Below are 20,370 nucleotides of genomic sequence, written 5' to 3' on the forward strand. Positions count from 1 at the left end.
TGAAAGGTATTCTCAAAATCAAAAGACATTGTTGGCATTTCAGTATCACGTACTATCTTAAGATCCAGAAGGCCTTCAAGTTCAAACTGTCTGGATCCTGGGAAAGGATCCTGGACAGGAACAGGCTGTGCCTTTCCTGCTTCACACTTTACTCTGGTCATCTCCCACTCCCCAGTCTGAGAGATGTGCTCTCAGGACAAATATGTCATCTCCGTTACTGCCTTGCTACATGGCCCATGATCCTCCCAAAGACTTCCAATTCAGGCAAGTCTTCCCACTACTCAAAGTCACCCCTCATATCATCAGGTGTCCAGGCCCCACTCAAGGCCACTGCCACACTCACCTCCTTGACATGCCTCTGTCTTATTGCAAAAATCAGAGCTCACTCCAGCATTTGGACACCCTTCCAAACAATGAGACCACATAAAACTACATGCCAATTGTATCATAGGCTGTGTGCAGCACACTAAATGTTCAAAAGGTGGTAACAGCTCTAAATTGCATTAGAATTCATTGTTCTTTGACAGAACAACAAAAATGTTGAGAAGCCTCCCAGTGTAACAGATTATCTTGGTTTTGTAGGACAATTTGGATTTGGGGGCTAGTTATGAGGGTTTTCCTTTGTAAAAGTGTGGCTGCTGATGCAAATATTAAAAGAACATAAAAGCTACCCAGTGTGTCACGCTACTTCAGTGGTCAGGAGTAGAAATCTACACCTGTTGCCATCAACAAGAGCCTCATAAAAACCATACAGATGATATAATAAACACTGTGTTCAGCAGACTCTGACTCTTCAAGTTTTGTTATCTCTGATGGAACTGGTTCACAATTTGGACCTCATTAGCATAGCACAACATTACAATGTTACCTAAGATGAGGAGAATTTGGGGTCCTTCAACAGAAGGTTTCCTGTTCATCCCCGGGGCTGTCAATGCTGATGACACAAATGTTGAAAGACCATCCAAAAGGCAAGAAATGGAAATCTATGGCATGATTCAGCGACGCAGAAATACAAAAGGACTTCCCCTTTCTGACGAATACAGCCCTTTGCCTGAAAACTTTCCCCTGCTGAGCAGAGTTACAACATCCTTGCAAAAGCACACAGAGAAGTCTAAAACGCCTCCCTCGATTTCATTATAACTCTGATGAGGAAATCAAAATGGAGAAAATCCACCACAGGTAGAGAAACTACTGAAATCCCAAATGTCACCTGGCATCTAATCTCTTGCAGAAGAGAATCAGGAAAGCTGATAAAACATCCCTCATAAAACCAGGGACTGCATTCTTGGGGAGATCTTTCCCTTCACCCCATCAACAGAGCCGTGGTACTCCGGACAGAATTCGGAGACAGATGCTAGGATCGCCCACCGCCTAATACCCTCAGTCCCGAGGGCTGAACCCAGCTCACAAAGCGCCTGTTTACCGAGCGGGCGAGAAGGGCGACGGGGGAAGACAGTGTCGGGGAAAGGGGCTAGAGAAGGGAAAGGAATGCTGGGAGCGCCACTGACCGTCTCCTGCAGAGCGGGCGCCTCCGGATGCGTTTCTTTCGCCGCGGAACCAGGCGGCGGAGGGAAGTTGGGGCTGAAAACCATCAGGTCGCTCTTGCCCACACCGTCCGCCACGCACAGGCTCCGGCTCTGGCGCTGCGAGTACGACCAGCTCCCCACTTCGCTGGCGCACACGAGCGTGGCAGGACCGGGACCCGACAGCACGGCCGACCGCGGCGCCCACCGCGCCGCCCCGTACAGCACCACCGCCAGCAGGAACAGGCTCGACACCGCGCAGATGGCCACCACCAGCCACACGTTCGTCGTCGTCGCCGCCGATGCCGCCGCCAATGAGCCGCTCTCCGCCGGCCGTAGCCCCGCCCCCAGAGAGCCCGAGCTCGCGGCCGCCAGCGCCGCCTCGGCGCCCTCCACCAGCGACACGCTCAGCGTGGCCGTGGCCGAGCGCGCCGGCTCGCCGTGGTCCCGCACCACGATCACCAGGCGCTGCCGCGGGCCGTCCGCCTCCTCCAGCGCCCGCGCCGTGCTCACCTCGCCGCTGTAAAGCCCCACGCGGAACGGGCCCTTGCCCCGCGGCTCCCACAGCTCGTAGCGCAGCCACGCGTTGTAGCCCGAGTCCGCGTCCACCGCCCGGATCTTCGCCACCACCTGCCCCGCCGGGGCTCCCCACGTCGCCCACGCCCACAGCGCTCCCGAGTCCGCACCCGACGCCGCCGAGCCCGCGGCCCCGGCGCCCGGCCCGCCCCCGGCAGGCGGCAGCAGCACCGGCGCGTTGTCGTTCTCGTCCAGCACGAAGAGCTGCACCGTGGCGTTGCCGCACAGCGCCGGCTCCCCCGCGTCCACCGCCCGCACCTCGAACTGCAGCACCTGCAGCTCCTCGTAGTCCAACGGCTGCAGCGCCCACAGCCGCCCGCTCTCCGCGTCCACCGACACGTAGCTCGACGCCGGACGCCACCCGCCCCCAGACACCGCGGCTCCGCCGCCGCTCTCCGACACCGAGTAGCTCACGCGCCCGTTGCCAGCCTCGTCCGGGTCCCGCGCCCACAGCCGCGCCAGCTCCGCCCCCGCCGCGTTGTTCTCCCGCGCCAGCACCGTGTACACGGCCTGCGCGAACGCCGGCGCGTTGTCGTTCACGTCCGACACCGGCACCCGCAGACCCCGGCTGGCGCGCAGCGGCGGCGCCCCGCCGTCCTCCGCCCGCACCTCCACCTCGTACTCGGACACCCGCTCCCTGTCCAGCGCCTCCCGCAGCACCAGCGAGTACGAGCCCGCGAACGTCGACACCAGACCGAACGGCGCCGACGGCCACACCGTGCAGCGCACGCGCCCGTTCGCCCCCGAGTCCCGGTCCGACACGCTCAGCAGAGCCACCACCGTCCCCACCGCCGCGTCCTCGGGCACCGGCACCGACAGCGACGTCACAAACACCTCCGGCGCGTTGTCGTTCACGTCCAGCACCTCCACCACCACCTTGCAGTGACCCGACAGCGGGGGAGTCCCCTGATCTGTTGCTTCAATTTGTATCTCGTATGAACGGACGTCTTCAAAGTCCATGGCGCCCGTTAGACGGATCTCCCCTGTTTTTGGATTCAATATAAAAATGTTTAATCCCTTCTGTGGAAAAGTATTACTCGCTGTGAATGTCATTTCGGCATTGCTCCCCGCATCCGGATCCGTGGCATTCACCCAAGCCACCAACATTCCCTCTGTAGCGTTTTCCAGCAGCTGCACTTTATACACAGACTGGTTGAACTGCGGCGCATTGTCGTTGGCGTCTAGCACCGAGATCACCAACTCCATCGTGCCCGTCAGCGCCGGACGGCCCCCGTCGCTCGCAGTTAGCACCAAACGGTGAATCGGCATCGTCTCGCGGTCCAGAGGATTCCTGAGCACCAGAAAAAGAGATTCTCGGTATTCTTCACTCCGCTGTAAATCCAAAGCGAAATGCTCACTGGGGCTGAGGCTATACGAGAGCTGCGCGTTGGCTCCGACATCTGCATCCGACGCGCCCTCCAGTGGGAACCGAGACCCGGCAGGGGAGTTCTCCGATACGCTGAGGTTTTTCCTTGCGGCGGGGAAGACCGGGGCGTTGTCGTTGATGTCGGTGACCTCCAGCTCCACATGGAAGACGCGCAGCGGCCGCTCCACCAGCACCTCCAGCCGCAGGGAGCACGGCGCGCTCTTCCCGCACAGCTCCTCCCGGTCCAGCCGCGAGCTCACCACCAGCGCCCCGCTCGCCCCGCTCACCTCCACGCTCGCCCGCCGGCTCTGCGATACCAGCCGCAGCCGCCGCGCCTCCGGCTCGCCCGCCTCCAGGCCCAGGTCCTGCGCCAGCCGGCCCACCACCGTGCCGGCCTTGGCTTCCTCTGGCACCGAGTACCGCACCTGCCCGCCGACCAGCGCCCAGGCCAACTGCAGCACCAGCACCCGCAACAAGGCACCACGACACACGCCGCCCATCGCCATCTCCGCCTCTGGCACCGACCCGGGCGCCGCACGGTTTCCCGTCGCCGGGATTCACCGGCTCTCCAGCCCAGCCCGCGCCGCCCCCCCGCGCTCACAGCCGGGCTCTTTGCCGCTCGCACCGGGGCGGAGCCGCCGACACGCCGTTTCTGAGCCTGCAGCGACACCGTGTGCTGCTCCAACGCCTCACGCGCTCCGTCCTCCTCTTCCCTTATTTCGTTGTTTCCTTTCCCCTTATTCCGTGTTTTTTCCTTGCACACATTACTTCATTTCCTTCTTCCTATTTCATCACCTGCTTTTTCTCTTTTTTTTCCCCTTACCCAAATTCTCAATGTTTCATCTGTTCTCCATTCTCCCTTTTCATTCTTGACCATCCCTATCTTGCTCTTTACACTCCATTCTCGTCACTCTGTATCCATCTCTCTCCTCTTCCCTCGATGACAGCTCCCAGTCAGCTCCGGCGCCGCTGCGGACACCGTCATCGGCGGACACATTCCCCCTGGTGACGGGGCAACAGCGTCGAAGCGCGGTGCTCTGCCAACAGTTCTGTTCCGTGACCAGAACTGACTTCAGTGCGGGCTCGTCATCACCTCTTCTCTCCTTTCTTTCTCTGCTTCCTTCCTCACCTTCCTTTTTCCTTTCCTTCTGCTAGTATCTTCTCTCCGTTTTCTCTTTATATGATTTCCTTCTTTTCTTTCTTTCTGTCTTCTCTTCCATTCTTTTCCCCTATGTTTCCTACATTACACTCCTCTTCCACTTCCATCTTTGTGGTATTTCCAAACCACACACCACGCTCACAAGGAAGGATAGACAGGCCCCCTAGCATTCGTCTTGCTGACAATTCTTCATAAAGCATTGCAGAGTGTGCATCAGTATCGAGAATGCCGAGTTCCTCAACTCCATTCAGCGTCTCCAGATAACATCAGAGCGTGCTGGTTATCTCTTCAAGCATCTCTTCCTTCCTCCTTAATTTTTTTCTCCCACTGAGTCCTTCATTTCCTTCTTTTCTTTTACTCCTCCTTTCTTCTTTCTCTTTATTTTCTTCATTACTTTTCTCCCTTCCTCTCTTTCATCCTCTCTTTCTTGCCAGGCTGTGCACTATCTGTGCTTCCATTTCTCTTCTAATTCCATCCTTGTCTCTTCATTTTGTCCTTTATGAAAATGTTCTTAAAATAGCTATACCATCCTCACCATGAAGCACCATCATGCCCTTTGGCAAGAGCTCTCGTGCGTCTTTCATACCACCTTCCATTTCTCTGGTCACAGAAGAGCCTTCCTGCTTTCATCCCATACATGCATCTTCAAATTCCCCTCTCTTCACAATGAAGGCCAAACCCTCCAGCCTTCAGTCCTCTCAAGCACCCAGCAAATAACAGAGCAAGGCAATCATCTGGCAAAGAATAGCTCTGCTACCGCAGAACAGAATCCATCACCCTTTGTAACAGAAGCCCAAGCACCACGTACTGGGACCTCTAATGAAACAGACCCATAAGACTCCAAACTATGCAGAGGAATCTCTTATTCAGAAACTCAAACCCATCACAGCCCAGCAACACAACCGTCCTCAATGGCTCAAAAAGCATGGGGGAATTACAGCTCCTGAGTACTCCCCATACACCTCGATGAACAGCCATTCTTCTGATCATATTTTCCACCTGCAGAATGAACTTGAAGATCATTCTTTTTTCAGGGAGCAAGGCTCTGCTAGAACAATAGAGCAAGAAACTCCATTCTCAGGGCCTTAGTCCCCTGCCATACATTGCTACCAGTCATTAGCATGATTCACTCATTATCACACACCCAAACTAAAGCCACTAAGGTAACACCACAGCGTTTTCACCAAGAACAGCCCCTCAATGCCCAATGCATCCAATCCAAGGAAAGCATCAAGATTCCTTCTTCATCAGTCTTTGCTTCCACCTTCTTAACCTCTGACATGCAGCAGCAGGAAGGGAACGAGGACAGGTAGTGGTGCTTTCTACTCTAAACCTACAGGCATTTCAATCCAGGCAACATTCAGTCGATACAACAGGAAGAACCACAACTAAATGACAACAGAAGTACATCAGCCTCTCAAACACATTATAATAAGTGACTTACCTCTAGTATCACTGGTGTCATCTTCAGAAAAAGAAACTTTCAGTACAGCAAAATTGATTTTGAGGAACACTGTCCCTTAGTATTATCTGCAATCTCAGGGGATGCTGGACAGAAGAAATTAATCATGTTCTCCAAAAGCTTTGAAAACACTGGAACTGCATGGTGCTCCCTCATGCACCTCTATCAAAGGGGAAGCAGGAAGGAAAGGTGAAAGCTAGTGAAATTCTCTTAAGAACATGAGCAGCTCAGAAGAGTGGAAAAACCTTCCCACACACTCATGAATATTCCCCAAAAGCCAACCACCTGACAGGTGCCAAAATTCAACAGTCTCCATCTCATCCCCTGTTTCCAAAACACTGAAAGTATGAGAAGAAAAAAAAAAAAAAATGGGATGGACCTTTTCACTATAAAGAAGAAAACAGAAAAAAATCATTCCATCTATTTCAAGAAAAGGCTTGCTGACAACTTGATTACGATGAGCACTTTTTCCCCTCCCTTACAAGACTAAGACCTGAAAGATGATACAGATTTTGGAAAGATTCTGGTTTAGGCAATGACATTCCACATCGAAACCAAATGATTAAAAGCACATACAGTAGTTATCTTAAAAAGCAGTGATACCACTGAGAAGATCAGGCTGTGATGATATGTAGGACTTCTGGAGGCCCTGAGAGGACCCTGTGCGCTGGGCCTCTCTCAAGGTTATCTATTGGCATCTTCTATCCTATGCCATGGGAAATGTGAGCTTCACAGCTAAGCAGGCATTCCCCAGTTCTTCCCCAATGACATAGAATGCATTCTCCCCAGCATCTCCATTTCCTTAATGCAAAGTTCTTGCCTGCTCAAGCTCATGTTCCCCATGATGCAGACACAGGCCCTACTCAGCACCATCACTGCCACACTACCCAGACGTTGCTCCACCACAAAAACATGCCCACAACACCCTCAGATTACTACCCAGGTCTTTGCACATAATCACCTTCCCTCAGGATTGGCACCACAACATATGGAGTGATGCCTTTTCTGCACACTAAGGTTCAAATGGAAATTGAGTTCTTAGAAATGTTTGGATTAGAGCTCTGACACTTCTGATCCCATGCTACATGGATCTTATTTCTCACAAGAACCACACCAAATACTAGAAAACCAGAGCTGGGTATGTGTGTCCAGACATCAGAATGAGCCACACGTGCAATCAGGACACACCATCTATACCAAGGCTGACGATGCAGGTGCCCAAATAGGGGAAGTCAAACACACAGAGGTTACACCCATCTCCTCATGTGCCCTGAGAAATTCTGTGTGAGCATAACCAAAGAGCCATCTCAGGAACACTAACACCTGTGGAAATGCTGTAGATGCCCACCACTACACAAGCACAGCAAGTTGAAACTCTACTTTTCCCCAACAACTTTCCCAAAACAGGAGCGAAAAGGTTCATCAGACAGTATTCAGCAGCTAGCATCCCACCAATTTTTCCCAAATGCACTTCCTCCATCAGACAGCAGCAGCACCACAGGACACTGTCTGTGGTGGGAGATACATACTCAAAAGTCATTGTTGGCATTTCAATAACACACACTGTCTCCAGATCCAGAAGGCCTCCAATTCCAGGCATGCTGGGAACCTGGAAAAAGATCCTAGGCAAGAACAGTCTGTGCACTTCCTGCTTCATGCTTTCCTGTGGTCATTTCCCACTCCCCAGCCTGGGACATATGTTCTCGGGACAAGCATGATGTCTCCCATTATTGCCTTACCACACGGCCCATTGTCTTCTCAAAGATTTCCAATTCAGGCAAGTCTTCCCAAGGACTGCTCAAGGTCACCCTTCATATCATGAGATGCTAAGGCCATACTCAAGCCCACTGCCACATTCACCTCCCTGACATGCCTCTGTTCTCTTCCCAGATGAGGGCTCATTCCAGCACTTGTGGACCCTTCCAAACTATGAGACTATTCTAAAAAAAAATAATAAATAACCAAATATAACGATTGTATAATAGATTATGTGCAGCTCACAAAATGTAATGAATAGCTCTAAATTGCAATGGAATTCATTACATTCTGGGGTACAGCAAGCCGCATTTTTACAAGAATCCCAATGTAAAAGATTATATTGGTTCTGTAGGACAATTTGGATTTAGGGGTTTGTTATTGGAGGGTTCTGTTTGGTTTTTTCCTTTGTAAGTGTGTGGCTGTTGATGCAAATATTGAAAGAACACCAAAACAGCCCAGTGTATGCCATGCCACTTCATTGGTTAGGAGCACAAATTCACAACTGTTGACATCAATGAGAGTCCCATTAAAAATCACTCAAAAACAAGCCCCCCAAAAAACAACACAGCCTTATCACTGTGTTCAGCAGACTCTGTAGTTGACCCTTCATATTCTGTTACCTCAGAACTGATCCACACCTGGGAGCTCTGTTACACCTCTGAAATGTTAAATATGTATTTCTAGAGATGGTGTCGAAATATACTGATGGCAATGGGCACTGATTTCCTTCTGTGAGAGAACAACTTGAAAGCTGATGAGCACAGCACTGCAATGGATGCCAAAAAAAAATACATAGGAATATTTAGGGTTTTTTTAAATACAAAGATTCCAGTTCTTCGCTGATGCTGTCAATTCTGCTGATATAAATACTAAAAGACTATCCAAAAGGTCCAGCATCACTTCTACAGCCAAGGAATAAAAATCTACAGCATGATTCAGGATTGCAGAAGTACAAATGGAAATGCGCCACTACTGACACCACCGATGGTTCACAGTCCTATGCCTGAACACTTAATGCTACTGAGCAGAGTTACAACATCCTTGCACGCAGGAAAATGGCTCCCTAATTTCACTATGACTCTCGTGGAAGAACAGATGTGGAGAATATCCACCACAGGCAAAGAAACCACTTGGCATCACTTCTCTTGAACAGGAGAACCACAGAAAAAGAGAACAGGTTTTTAACAAGTAACCCCACTTGACACAAGGGATTTACTTCTAGGGGACACCTTTCTTTTCTACCAGGCTGGAATGCTCTGGCCAGGATGTGGAAGCTGATGAAAAGATGCCCGGGAGAGAATGAAATATCTTCCCAACACCCACAAGTCTCGGGAGCCTGCGACTGAGCCTGCTGACACCAGCACCTGCCCAGTAAGTGGGTATGAAGAGTGACAGGGTCTCAGGGGCACAGCAGAAAAGGACGAGAGGACAGGAAAGAAGGGATCGCCACTGACCGTCTGCAGAAGAGCGGGCGCATCCGACTGCGTCTCTTTAGCCGCGGAACCGGACGGCGGAGGGAAGTTGGGGCTGAAAACCATCAGGTCGCTCTTGCCCACACCGTCCGCCACGCACAGGCTCCGGCTCTGGCGCTGAGAGTACGACCAGCTCCCCACTTCGCTGGCGCACACGAGCGTGGCAGGACCGGGACCCGACAGCACGGCTGCCCTAGGCGCCCACCGCGCCGCCCCGTACAGCACCACCGCCAGCAGGAACAGGCTCGACACCGCGCAGATGGCCACCACCAGCCACACGTTCGTCGTCGTCGCCGCCGATGCCGCCGCCAATGAGCCGCTCTCCGCCGGCCGTAGCCCCGCCCCCAGAGAGCCCGAGCTCGCGGCCGCCAGCGCCGCCTCGGCGCCCTCCACCAGCGACACGCTCAGCGTGGCCGTGGCCGAGCGCGCCGGCTCGCCGTGGTCCCGCACCACGATCACCAGGCGCTGCCGCGGGCCGTCCGCCTCCTCCAGCGCCCGCGCCGTGCTCACCTCGCCGCTGTAAAGCCCCACGCGGAACGGGCCCTTGCCCCGCGGCTCCCACAGCTCGTAGCGCAGCCACGCGTTGTAGCCCGAGTCCGCGTCCACCGCCCGGATCTTCGCCACCACCTGCCCCGCCGGGGCTCCCCACGTCGCCCACGCCCACAGCGCTCCCGAGTCCGCACCCGACGCCGCCGAGCCCGCGGCCCCGGCGCCCGGCCCGCCCCCGGCAGGCGGCAGCAGCACCGGCGCGTTGTCGTTCTCGTCCAGCACGAAGAGCTGCACCGTGGCGTTGCCGCACAGCGCCGGCTCCCCCGCGTCCACCGCCCGCACCTCGAACTGCAGCACCTGCAGCTCCTCGTAGTCCAGCGGCTGCAGCGCCCACAGCCGCCCGCTCTCCGCGTCCACCGACACGTAGCTCGACGCCGGACGCCACCCGCCCCCAGACACCGCGGCTCCGCCGCCGCTCTCCGACACCGAGTAGCTCACGCGCCCGTTGCCAGCCTCGTCCGGGTCCCGCGCCCACAGCCGCGCCAGCTCCGCCCCCGCCGCGTTGTTCTCCCGCGCCAGCACCGTGTACACGGCCTGCGCGAACGCCGGCGCGTTGTCGTTCACGTCCGACACCGGCACCCGCAGGCCCCGGCTGGCGCGCAGCGGCGGCGCCCCGCCGTCCTCCGCCCGCACCTCCACCTCGTACTCGGACACCCGCTCCCTGTCCAGCGCCTCCCGCAGCACCAGCGAGTACGAGCCCGCGAACGTCGACACCAGACCGAACGGCGCCGACGGCCACACCGTGCAGCGCACGCGCCCGTTCGCCCCCGAGTCCCGGTCCGACACGCTCAGCAGGGCCACCACCGTCCCCACCGCCGCGTCCTCGGGCACCGGCACCGACAGCGACGTCACAAACACCTCCGGCGCGTTGTCGTTCACGTCCAGCACCTCCAGTTCCACGTTGCAGTGACCCGACAGCGGAGGTGTTCCTTTATCTTTTGCTTCAATGCGAAAATCAAATATATTGACTTCTTCAAAGTCCAGGGCTCCCGTCAGACGTATTTCTCCTGTCTTCGGATTGACAGTAATTACATCTTTTCCACTCAGGGGAAGGAAGTTTGTCACCGTGTAGGTCATCTCACTGTTGATTCCCTCATCCGGATCAGTGGCATTTACCCGCGCCACCAGCGTCCCCTCTGTAGCATTCTCCGGCAACTGCACTTTATACACAGACTGGTTGAACTGGGGCGCGTTGTCGTTTGCATCCAGTACAGAGATCACCAGTTCCACTGTGCCTGTCAGTGAAGGCCGGCCTCCGTCACTCGCCGTCAGCACGAGACGGTGAATCGCAATCGTCTCGCGGTCCAGTGCTTTCATTAAAACTAGATCGGGTACAATATTACGCCCATTCGATTTTTGTAACTCCAAAGCGAAATGCTCACTGGGGCTGAGGCTATACGAGAGCTGCGCGTTGGCTCCGACATCTGCATCCGACGCGCCCTCCAGCGGGAACCGAGACCCGGCAGGGGAGTTCTCCGGTACACTGAGGTTTTTCCGTGCGGCGGGGAAGACCGGGGCGTTGTCGTTGATGTCGGTGACCTCCAGCTCCACATGGAAGACGCGCAGCGGCCGCTCCACCAGCACCTCCAGCCGCAGGGAGCACGGCGCGCTCTTCCCGCACAGCTCCTCCCGGTCCAGCCGCGAGCTCACCACCAGCGCCCCGCTCGCCCCGCTCACCTCCACGCTCGCCCGCCGGCCCTGCGATACCAGCCGCAGCCGCCGCTCCTCCGGCTCGCCCGCCTCCAGGCCCAGGTCCTGCGCCAGCCGGCCCACCACCGTGCCGGCCTTGGCTTCCTCCGGCACCGAGTACCGCACCTGCCCGCCGACCAGCGCCCCGGCCAACTGCAGCACCAGCATCCGCAGCAAGACGATCCAACAAACGCCCATCTCCATCACCTTCGCCGCCTTCGGCACCGGCCTAGGCCCCGCACGGCTCCCCGCCGCCGCCCGGTTTCACCGGCTCTCCTGCTCGGTCCGCTCTGCCCCCCCCGCGCTCACAGCCGGGCTCTCCGCCGCTCGCACCGGGGCGGAGCCGCCGTCACGCAGTTTCTGAGCCTGCAGCGACACCGTGCGCTGCTCCAACGTCCCACACGCTTCCCGACATCGTCCAAGGCTGCGGACCCTGTCTGCTCCCCAGCTTCTTTTTTTCCCTTCTCTTTTCGTTGTCTTCTTCTTTTCCTTATCCCTTTTTCTTTGCTTGCACACATTCGTTTCTTTCCTTCTTCTTCACCATCTTCTCTTGCCTTTTGTTTTTTGGTCTTACTTAAATTATCAGGTTTTCATCAGGTCTCCATTTGCCGTTTTCATTCTTGCACAGCCCACCCTGCTCTCTCAGATTTTTTTATTTCTCTCCGCACCCTTCTCTCTCCTTTATCCCCGCTGGTATCTCCCCAGTCGCCTCCGGTGCCGCGGCAGACACTGTCATAGACGGACCTATCCCCACTACTGATGGGGCAGCAATGCCGGAGTGCGGTGCTACAGACCATTTCCACTCCGTGACTAGAAGTGACGTCGGTGCTGGCTCATCATCACCCATATCGTGTCTTCTCCCTTTCTTCTTTTCTTTCTCTCTTCATCCCTCCTTCATTTCCTCACTGCTTTTCTACTCCCTTCCTGCTTATGCTTCCTTTCCTTCTGCTACTCTTTTTAACTAATTTTTTCTCTATATATCTTATTACTTGCCTTCTCTTACTTTCTCTTCACGTGCCTATTTTTTCCTTCTCTTTCTCTTCTGTTTCCACCTTCGACTCTTTTGTTTGCGTCTTCCTTAATTGAAATATTTTCAGAAGCCCACACTATGCTTGCAGTAAGGACGGACAGGCCCTCTCAGGGGCTTTTATACCCCTTCCTCACCACTCCTCATCAAGCTTCACACTGTCCATGAGTACCTAGGATGTTAAGTTCCTCAACTTCATTCCGCAATTCCAGGTTACATCGGTTCATGCTGGTAATCTCCTCAATAATATCTTCTTCCTTTTTTGTTTTTTCCTTTCAGGGATTCCTTCCTTTTTTTTTTTTTTCTTTTATTTTGCTGCTCTTTTCTCTTTTTGTCTTTGACTATTTCTCACTTCCTCTCTTCCTTTTTCTTTCTTGCCCTGCTCTGCTCTATCTTTGCCTCCACTTCTGCTTCCAACCTTGTCCCTTCTTTTAATTTTGTCCTTTACCAAAATGTTCTTAAAAGAGGTACACCACACTCGTCATGAAGCACAGACATACTTTGAAAAGAGCTCTCATACCTTTTCCCTACCATCTTCTATTCCAGTGGACATGGAACAGCATTCCTGCCTTTGTCCCATCAATGCACCTCCAGCTTCCCCTCTCTTCAGGATGAGGTCCACGCTCTTCAGCCCTTTCAAGGAGCCAGCACACAACAGAGCAAGGCAATCATATGGCAAACAGCAGCTCTATTACGGCAGAACAGAATCCATCACCCTCAGAAACACAATCCCAAGCACCAGGTACTGGAACCTCTAATGAAACAGGTTCCGAAGAGTCCAAATTTCATGGAGTAGTTCAGGAGTTCCATCCCATCACAGCCCAGCAATACAATCCTTCCCAAAAGCTCAAAATGCAGAGGGGAACCACAGCTCCTGAGTACTCCTCATGTGCCTCAATGCACAGCTATTTTTCCATCCTCCTCTTCCACCTGCAGAGTGCACATGAAGCTCTTGCTGTTTTTTTCTAGGCAGCAATACTCCACTAGAACAACACAGCAAAGAACCTTCATTCCCAGGGCCTTACTCCCACGGAATACTTAGTCCCCTTAGTCTCACTCCTTAGCATGATCCACTCATCACACACCCAAACTAAAGCCACCAGAGTAACACCACAGCGTTTTCACTGAGAACATCCTCTAAATGCCCAATGCATCCAATCCAAGGAATTACTCAAGGGCCTTCCTCCATCAGTCCTTGCTTCCACCTGCAAAACCACAGCCACTCAGCAGCAGGAAGGGAATGAGAGCAGGCAGTAGTGCTATGCTGCTCCAAACCTACAGGTATTTAAATACAAGCAAAATTAATATGATCCAACATGAAAAAACTAAAACTGGATGACAACAAAGGTACACCAGACTCTCAAACACATTCCCTATAATAAGTGACTTACCTCTAGTGTCACTGGTGTCATCTTCAGAAAAAAGAAACACTTTCAGGAAAACATGGCTGTTTTGCAAAACCTTGTCCCTTAACATGACCTGCAGTCTCAGGGGATGCTGGACAGAAAAAACTACTCATGTTCTCCAAAACCTTTGAAAATGCTCAACATTGTGTGGCACTCCCTCATGCACCTCTTTCAGAGCAGAAGAAGGAGGGAGACCTGAAAGCTACAGACATTCTCTTAACAACATCCTCAGCTCAGGAGAGTGGAAAAACCTTCCAGCACACTCACGAATATTCCCCAAAAGCCTGCTACCTGACAGCTGCCAGCATTCAGCAATCTTCATATCATCCCCTGTTTCCAACACACTGACAGGATGAGAGAAGAAATAAAGGGTGGGCATTTTTGCTATAAACAAGAGAAGAAAACAGAAGGAACCCATGTGAATCAACTGCACCAGCAGGTTTGGTGACATCTTGATCACAAAGAGCACTTCTTTCCCTCTCTTGCAAGACTAAGAACAGTAAAATGATGTGAATTTTGCAAAGCTTCTGTTTGACCAACGACATTCCACACCAAAACCAAATGATTAAAGGCACGTGCAACAGTTTTCTTCAAAAGCAGCACCACTGAGAACACCAGGCTGCAAAGATATGTAGAAATTCTGGAGGCCCTGAGAGGATCCCAGGAGAGCCAGATCCCTGTGTGCCAGACCTCTTCTCAAGGTTATCTATTGGCATCCTCTATCCTCTGCCATGGGAAATGCAATCTCCACAGATATAAGCAGACGTTCTTCAGTTCCTCCCCAATGACACAGAATGCATTCTCCACAGCATCTCCGTTTCCCTCAGGCAACACTCTTGCCTGCTCAAGGTCATGCTCCCCATGGCCCTGAGATAGTGTAGGTACACAAGGAGGGGAAATTGAGCACACAGAGATTACACTTACTTCCACATGTGTCCTGAGAAATCCTGCGTCAGCAGGACCAACTAATCGTCATAGCAACACCAACACCTGTGGAAATGCTGTAGATGCCCACCACTATACAAGGACAGCAGCTTAGAACGTTAACTTCTACAACAATCTTTCCGAAACAGGAGCAAAGAGATTCATCAGACAGTATTTAGCAGTCAGCATCCCACCAACTCTTACCCCACACATTCCTTCTGTAAGACAGCAGCAGTACAATGGACTGTCCCTGGTGGCAGATATTCATAAACTCAAAATACATTGTTGGCAATTCAATACTACACATTTACACAAGATCCAGAAGGCCTCCAACATCAGACATGCTGTGAGCCTGGGAAAGGATCCTGGGCAGCAACCAACTGTGCCTTTCCTGCTTCATGCTTTCCTTTGGGCATCTCCCACTCTCCAGTCTGTGACATGTGCTCTTGGGACAAGTATGTCATCTCCCATTACTGCCTCACTACATGGCCAATGATGCTTCCAAGTATTTCCAATTCAGGCAAGTCTTCCCTCTGCTCAAGGTCACCCTTCATTTCATGAGATGGTAAAGCCCCACCTGGTCAGGGCCACTGCCACATTCACCTCCCTGACAGTGTTCTCTTCCCCAACTCAGGGTTGACTCCAGCATTTGCGGACCCTCCTAAACAATGAGAGTACTTAAAAAAAAAAAAACCCAACCAATTGTATCACACAGACTGTGTGCAGAGCACAAAAGGTGATGACAGAACAGCTCTAAGTTGCAATGGAATTCATTATGTTCTGTGACAGCACAATGCAAATGTTGACAAGCCCCCCAGTGTACAAGATTACATTGGTTCTCTGGGACAACTTGGATTTAGGGATTTATTATCTGAGGGGTTCTGTTTGGCTTTTTCCTTTGTGCGTGGCTGCTGATACAAATAATGAAAGAACATCAAAGTGGTCCAGCATATGTCACACGACTTCACTGGTCAGGAGCACAAATCAACAACTGCTGCCATCAATGAGAGCCTAATAAAAAACATACTGGTTGTACCACATGTTCAGCACTCTGTAGTTGACCCTCCATACTCTGTTATCCCAGATGGAACTGATCCACCTGGGAGCTCTATTACACCTCTGAAATGTAACACATGTATTTCTAGAGACGGTGTCGACATAGCTCTGATGGAAGCTGGCACTGATTTCCTTCTGTGAGATAAGAACCCGAGTTATCATAAGCACAAAACAACATTAAGATGCTACCTAATGTAGAGGAGAATTTGAGGTCCTTATAACAGAAGGTTTCCAGTTCTTCCCTGAGGCTGTCAATGCTGATGATACAAATGCTGAAAGACCATCCAAACAGGCCAGGAATGGAAATCTACAGCATGACGTGGGGCACGAAGGGGGGTGGGAAGGCAGAAATACATGGAAAAAACTTGCCACTTCTGACAACTACAGTGGCTCACAGTCCTCTACCTGAAAACTATATGCTACTGAGCAGAGTTACAACATCTTTGCAAAAGAAGATTGAAAAAGTATAAAATGCCTACCCTAATTTCATAACACTGCTGAGGGAATTAACATGGAGAAAGTCCACCACAGGTAGGTAAATTTCCCTACCAGTGGTAGAAAATCCACTCCTGAAATCCCAAATGTCACCTTGACATCACCTCTCTTGCAGAGGAGAATCAGAGAAGACGGTAAGACACCCCACATAACATCAGGAGTTCCCTTCTAGTCGAAATATTTCCCTTCACCACCATCAAAAAGAGCAGCGGTACTACACGCAGGACACGGAGGAAGAGGCCAAGGTGCCCGCAAAACACCCACAGCCCTCAGGACTCAGGGGCTGAGCCCGGCTGACACCAGCAACTGCCCAGAGGGCGAATGGGAGAGAAAGGCGAAGGGGCAGGCGTGATAGAGACGAGGAATGGAGGGAGCACCACTGACCGTCTGCAGAAGAGGGGGCGCATCCGACTGCGTCTCCGCCGCGGATCCGGCCGCTGGAGGGACGTTGGGGCTGAAAACCATCAGGTCGCTCTTGCCCGCACCGTCCGCCACGCACAGGCTCCGGCTCTGGCGCTGCGAGTACGACCAGCTCCCCACTTCGCTGGCGCACACGAGAGTGGCAGGACCGGGGCCCGACAGCACGGCTGCCCTCGGCGCCCACCGCAACGCCCCGTACAGCACCACCGCCAGCAGGAACAGGCTCGACACCGCGCAGATGGCCACCACCAGCCACACGTTCGTCGTAGTAGCCGATACGGCGCCGCCCTCCGCGGCCGCCAGCGCCGCTCTCGACGAACCCGAGCCCGCTGCCGCCAGCGCCACCTCGGCGCCCTCCACCAGCGACACGCTCAGCGTGGCCGTGGCCGAGCGCGCCGGCTCGCCGTGGTCCCGCACCACGATCACCAGGCGCTGCCGCGGGCCGTCCGCCTCCTCCAGCGCCCGCGCCGTGCTCACCTCGCCGCTGTAAAGCCCCACGCGGAACGGGCCCTTGCCCCGCGGCTCCCACAGCTCGTAGCGCAGCCACGCGTTGTAGCCCGAGTCCGCGTCCACCGCCCGGATCTTCGCCACCACCTGCCCCGCCGGGGCTCCCCACGTCGCCCACGCCCACAGCGCTCCCGAGTCCGCACCCGACGCCGCCGAGCCCGCGGCCCCGGCGCCCGGCCCGCCCCCGGCAGGCGGCAGCAGCACCGGCGCGTTGTCGTTCTCGTCCAGCACGAAGAGCTGCACCGTGGCGTTGCCGCACAGCGCCGGCTCCCCCGCGTCCACCGCCCGCACCTCGAACTGCAGCACCTGCAGCTCCTCGTAGTCCAGCGGCTGCAGCGCCCACAGCCGCCCGCTCTCCGCGTCCACCGACACGTAGCTCGACGCCGGACGCCACCCGCCCCCAGACACCGCGGCTCCGCCGCCGCTCTCCGACACCGAGTAGCTCACGCGCCCGTTGCCAGCCTCGTCCGGGTCCCGCGCCCACAGCCGCGCCAGCTCCGCCCCCGCCGCGTTGTTCTCCCGCGCCAGCACCGTGTACACGGCCTGCGCGAACGCCGGCGCGTTGTCGTTCACGTCCGACACCGGCACCCGCAGGCCCCGGCTGGCGCGCAGCGGCGGCGCCCCGCCGTCCTCCGCCCGCACCTCCACCTCGTACTCGGACACCCGCTCCCTGTCCAGCGCCTCCCGCAGCACCAGCGAGTACGAGCCCGCGAACGTCGACACCAGACCGAACGGCGCCGACGGCCACACCGTGCAGCGCACGCGCCCGTTCGCCCCCGAGTCCCGGTCCGACACGCTCAGCAGAGCCACCACCGTGCCCACCGCCGCGTCCTCCGGCACCGGCACCGACAGCGACGTCACGAACACCTCCGGCGCGTTGTCGTTCACGTCCAGCACCTCCAGCTCCACGCTGCAGTGTCCCGACAGCGGAGGTGTCCCCTTGTCTCTGGCTTCAATACGAAAATCAAATACACTAACTTCTTCAAAGTCCAGGGCCCCCTTAAGTCTGATCTCTCCTGTCTTCGGATTGACAGTAATTACATCTTTTCCACTCAGGGGAAAGAAATTAATCGCTGAGTAGGTCATCTCACCATTAATTCCCTCATCCGGATCGGTGGCGTTTACCCGTGCTACCAGCGACCCGTCTGCAGCATTCTCCGGCAACTGCACTTTATACACCGATTGGTTGAACTGGGGCGCATTGTCGTTTGCATCCAGTACCGAGATCACCAGTTCCACTGTGCCTGTCAGTGAAGGCCGGCCTCCGTCACTCGCCGTCAGCACGAGACGGTGAATCGCTATCGTCTCGCGGTCCAGAGGTTTTCTTAAAACAAGATCAGGTACAATATTTCGCTCATTAGATTTTTGTAAATCCAAAGCGAAATGCTCGCTGGGGCTGAGGCTATACGAGAGCCGCGCGTTAGCTCCGACATCTGCATCCGACGCGCCCTCCAGCGGGAAACGAGACCCCGGCAGAGTAGATAATTCCGCGATGCTGAGGTTTTTCCGTGCTGCGGGGAAGACCGGGGCGTTGTCGTTGATGTCGGTGACCTCCAGCTCCACATGGAAGACGCGCAGCGGCCGCTCCACCAGCACCTCCAGCCGCAGGGAGCACGGCGCGCTCTTCCCGCACAGCTCCTCCCGGTCCAGCCGCGAGCTCACCACCAGCGCCCCGCTCGCCCCGCTCACCTCCACGCTCGCCCGCCGGCTCTGCGATACCAGCCGCAGTCGCCGCGCCTCCGGCTCGCCAGCCTCCAGGCCCAGGTCCTGCGCCAGTCGGCCCACCACCGTGCCGGCCTTGACTTCCTCCGGCACCGAGTACCGCACCTGCCCGCTGACCAGCGCCCAGGCCAACTGCAGCACCAGCACCCCCAGCAAGACAACCCAACAAACGCCCCTCTCCATCACCTTCGCCGCCTTCGGCACCGGCCTAGGCCCCGCACGGCTCCCCGCCGCCGCCCGGATTCACCGGCTCTCCTGCTCGGTCCGCTCTGCCCCCCCCGCGCTCACAGCCGGGCTCTCCGCCGCTCGCACCGGGGCGGAGCCGCCGCCACGCAGTTTCTGAGCCTGCAGCGACACCGTGCGCTGCTCCAACGCCTCACACGCTTGCTGACATCGCCCAAGCCTCCGGATCCTGGCTGCTCCGCTCTCGCTCTCCTCTTCCTTCCCATCACTTCTTTCTTTCTCTTCTTTTTTCCTTAATCCGTGACCTTTGCTTGCACACATGCCTTTCTTTCCTTCTTTCTTCTCACTTCCGCCTTTTTTTTTTTTTTTTTTTGTCTTTTCTTAGTTAAGTTCTCGGGTTTTCTCCTGCCCTGCCCTGCTCTTTACACCTCCCTCTTTCCTCCTCCCACCCTTCTCTCTCCTTTTCCTCCCATGACAGCTCCCAGTGGCCTCCGGTGCCGTGGCGGACACTCGCAAAGACGGACTCATGCCCGCTACTGACGGAGCAGCAGCCCCGGACGCGTGCTTCCACTCCCGCGTCTAGATGTGACTTCGTTGAGGGCTCGTCATCAGCTCTTCATCGCTCCTTCCTTTTTGTGTCGCTTTTCTCACCTTCCCTTTTCTTTCCTTTTTCTTTAATGTCCTTCTGCTATTCTCTCTTTTCTTCTCCTTTCATATTCTATTTCCTTCTTTTCTTACTTGATGCCTTCTCTTTCATTCTCTTCCCTTGCCTACTTTTCCCTCTGCTCCTTTTCCACTTTTCTCCTGTTTTTTGCTGCTTTTATCAAAACATATTCCCAATGCCCACATCACGATCACAAGGAAGGAGGATGGACAGGCACTCTGGCAGCAACTCTTATTCCTCTTCCTCACTAATTTTCAGCATCCTTGCCGGGGGTCCATGAGTACTGAGAATGCTGAGTTCCACATCTGCATTCAGCGCCTTGAGATAACACAGGAGCATGCTCACTATCTCTTCAAGCATCGCTTCCTTCCTCCTTTATTTTTTTTTTTTCTCTCACCGAGTCCTTCCTTTC

The 20,370-nt window shown here is 54.6% G+C and overlaps 1 protein-coding gene across 5 annotated transcripts in view; it reads right to left on the reverse strand.

The window, feature by feature from the left end:
- Positions 1–20,370, reverse strand: part of LOC136019894 (protocadherin alpha-C2-like) — a 181,157-nt gene that overhangs the window by 99,197 nt on the left and 61,590 nt on the right. Inside the window, exon 1 of one of the 5 annotated variants that reach the window (XM_065690519.1) lies at positions 16,847–19,649. The exons of 2 other annotated variants lie outside the window; for them this stretch is intronic. In XM_065690519.1, coding sequence (XP_065546591.1) covers positions 16,847–19,294 — 2,448 coding nt within the window. In that variant the 5' untranslated portion in view covers positions 19,295–19,649. Of the gene's footprint in view, positions 1–1,508; positions 6,138–9,298; positions 11,864–16,846; positions 19,650–20,370 lie in introns of those variants that run through there. 2 more of the 5 variants (XM_065690518.1, XM_065690514.1) reach the window with 2 other exon arrangements.

Source organism: Lathamus discolor, chromosome 10 (genome assembly GCF_037157495.1).
Source record: "Lathamus discolor isolate bLatDis1 chromosome 10, bLatDis1.hap1, whole genome shotgun sequence".
Lineage (NCBI taxonomy): Eukaryota > Metazoa > Chordata > Aves > Psittaciformes > Psittacidae > Lathamus > Lathamus discolor.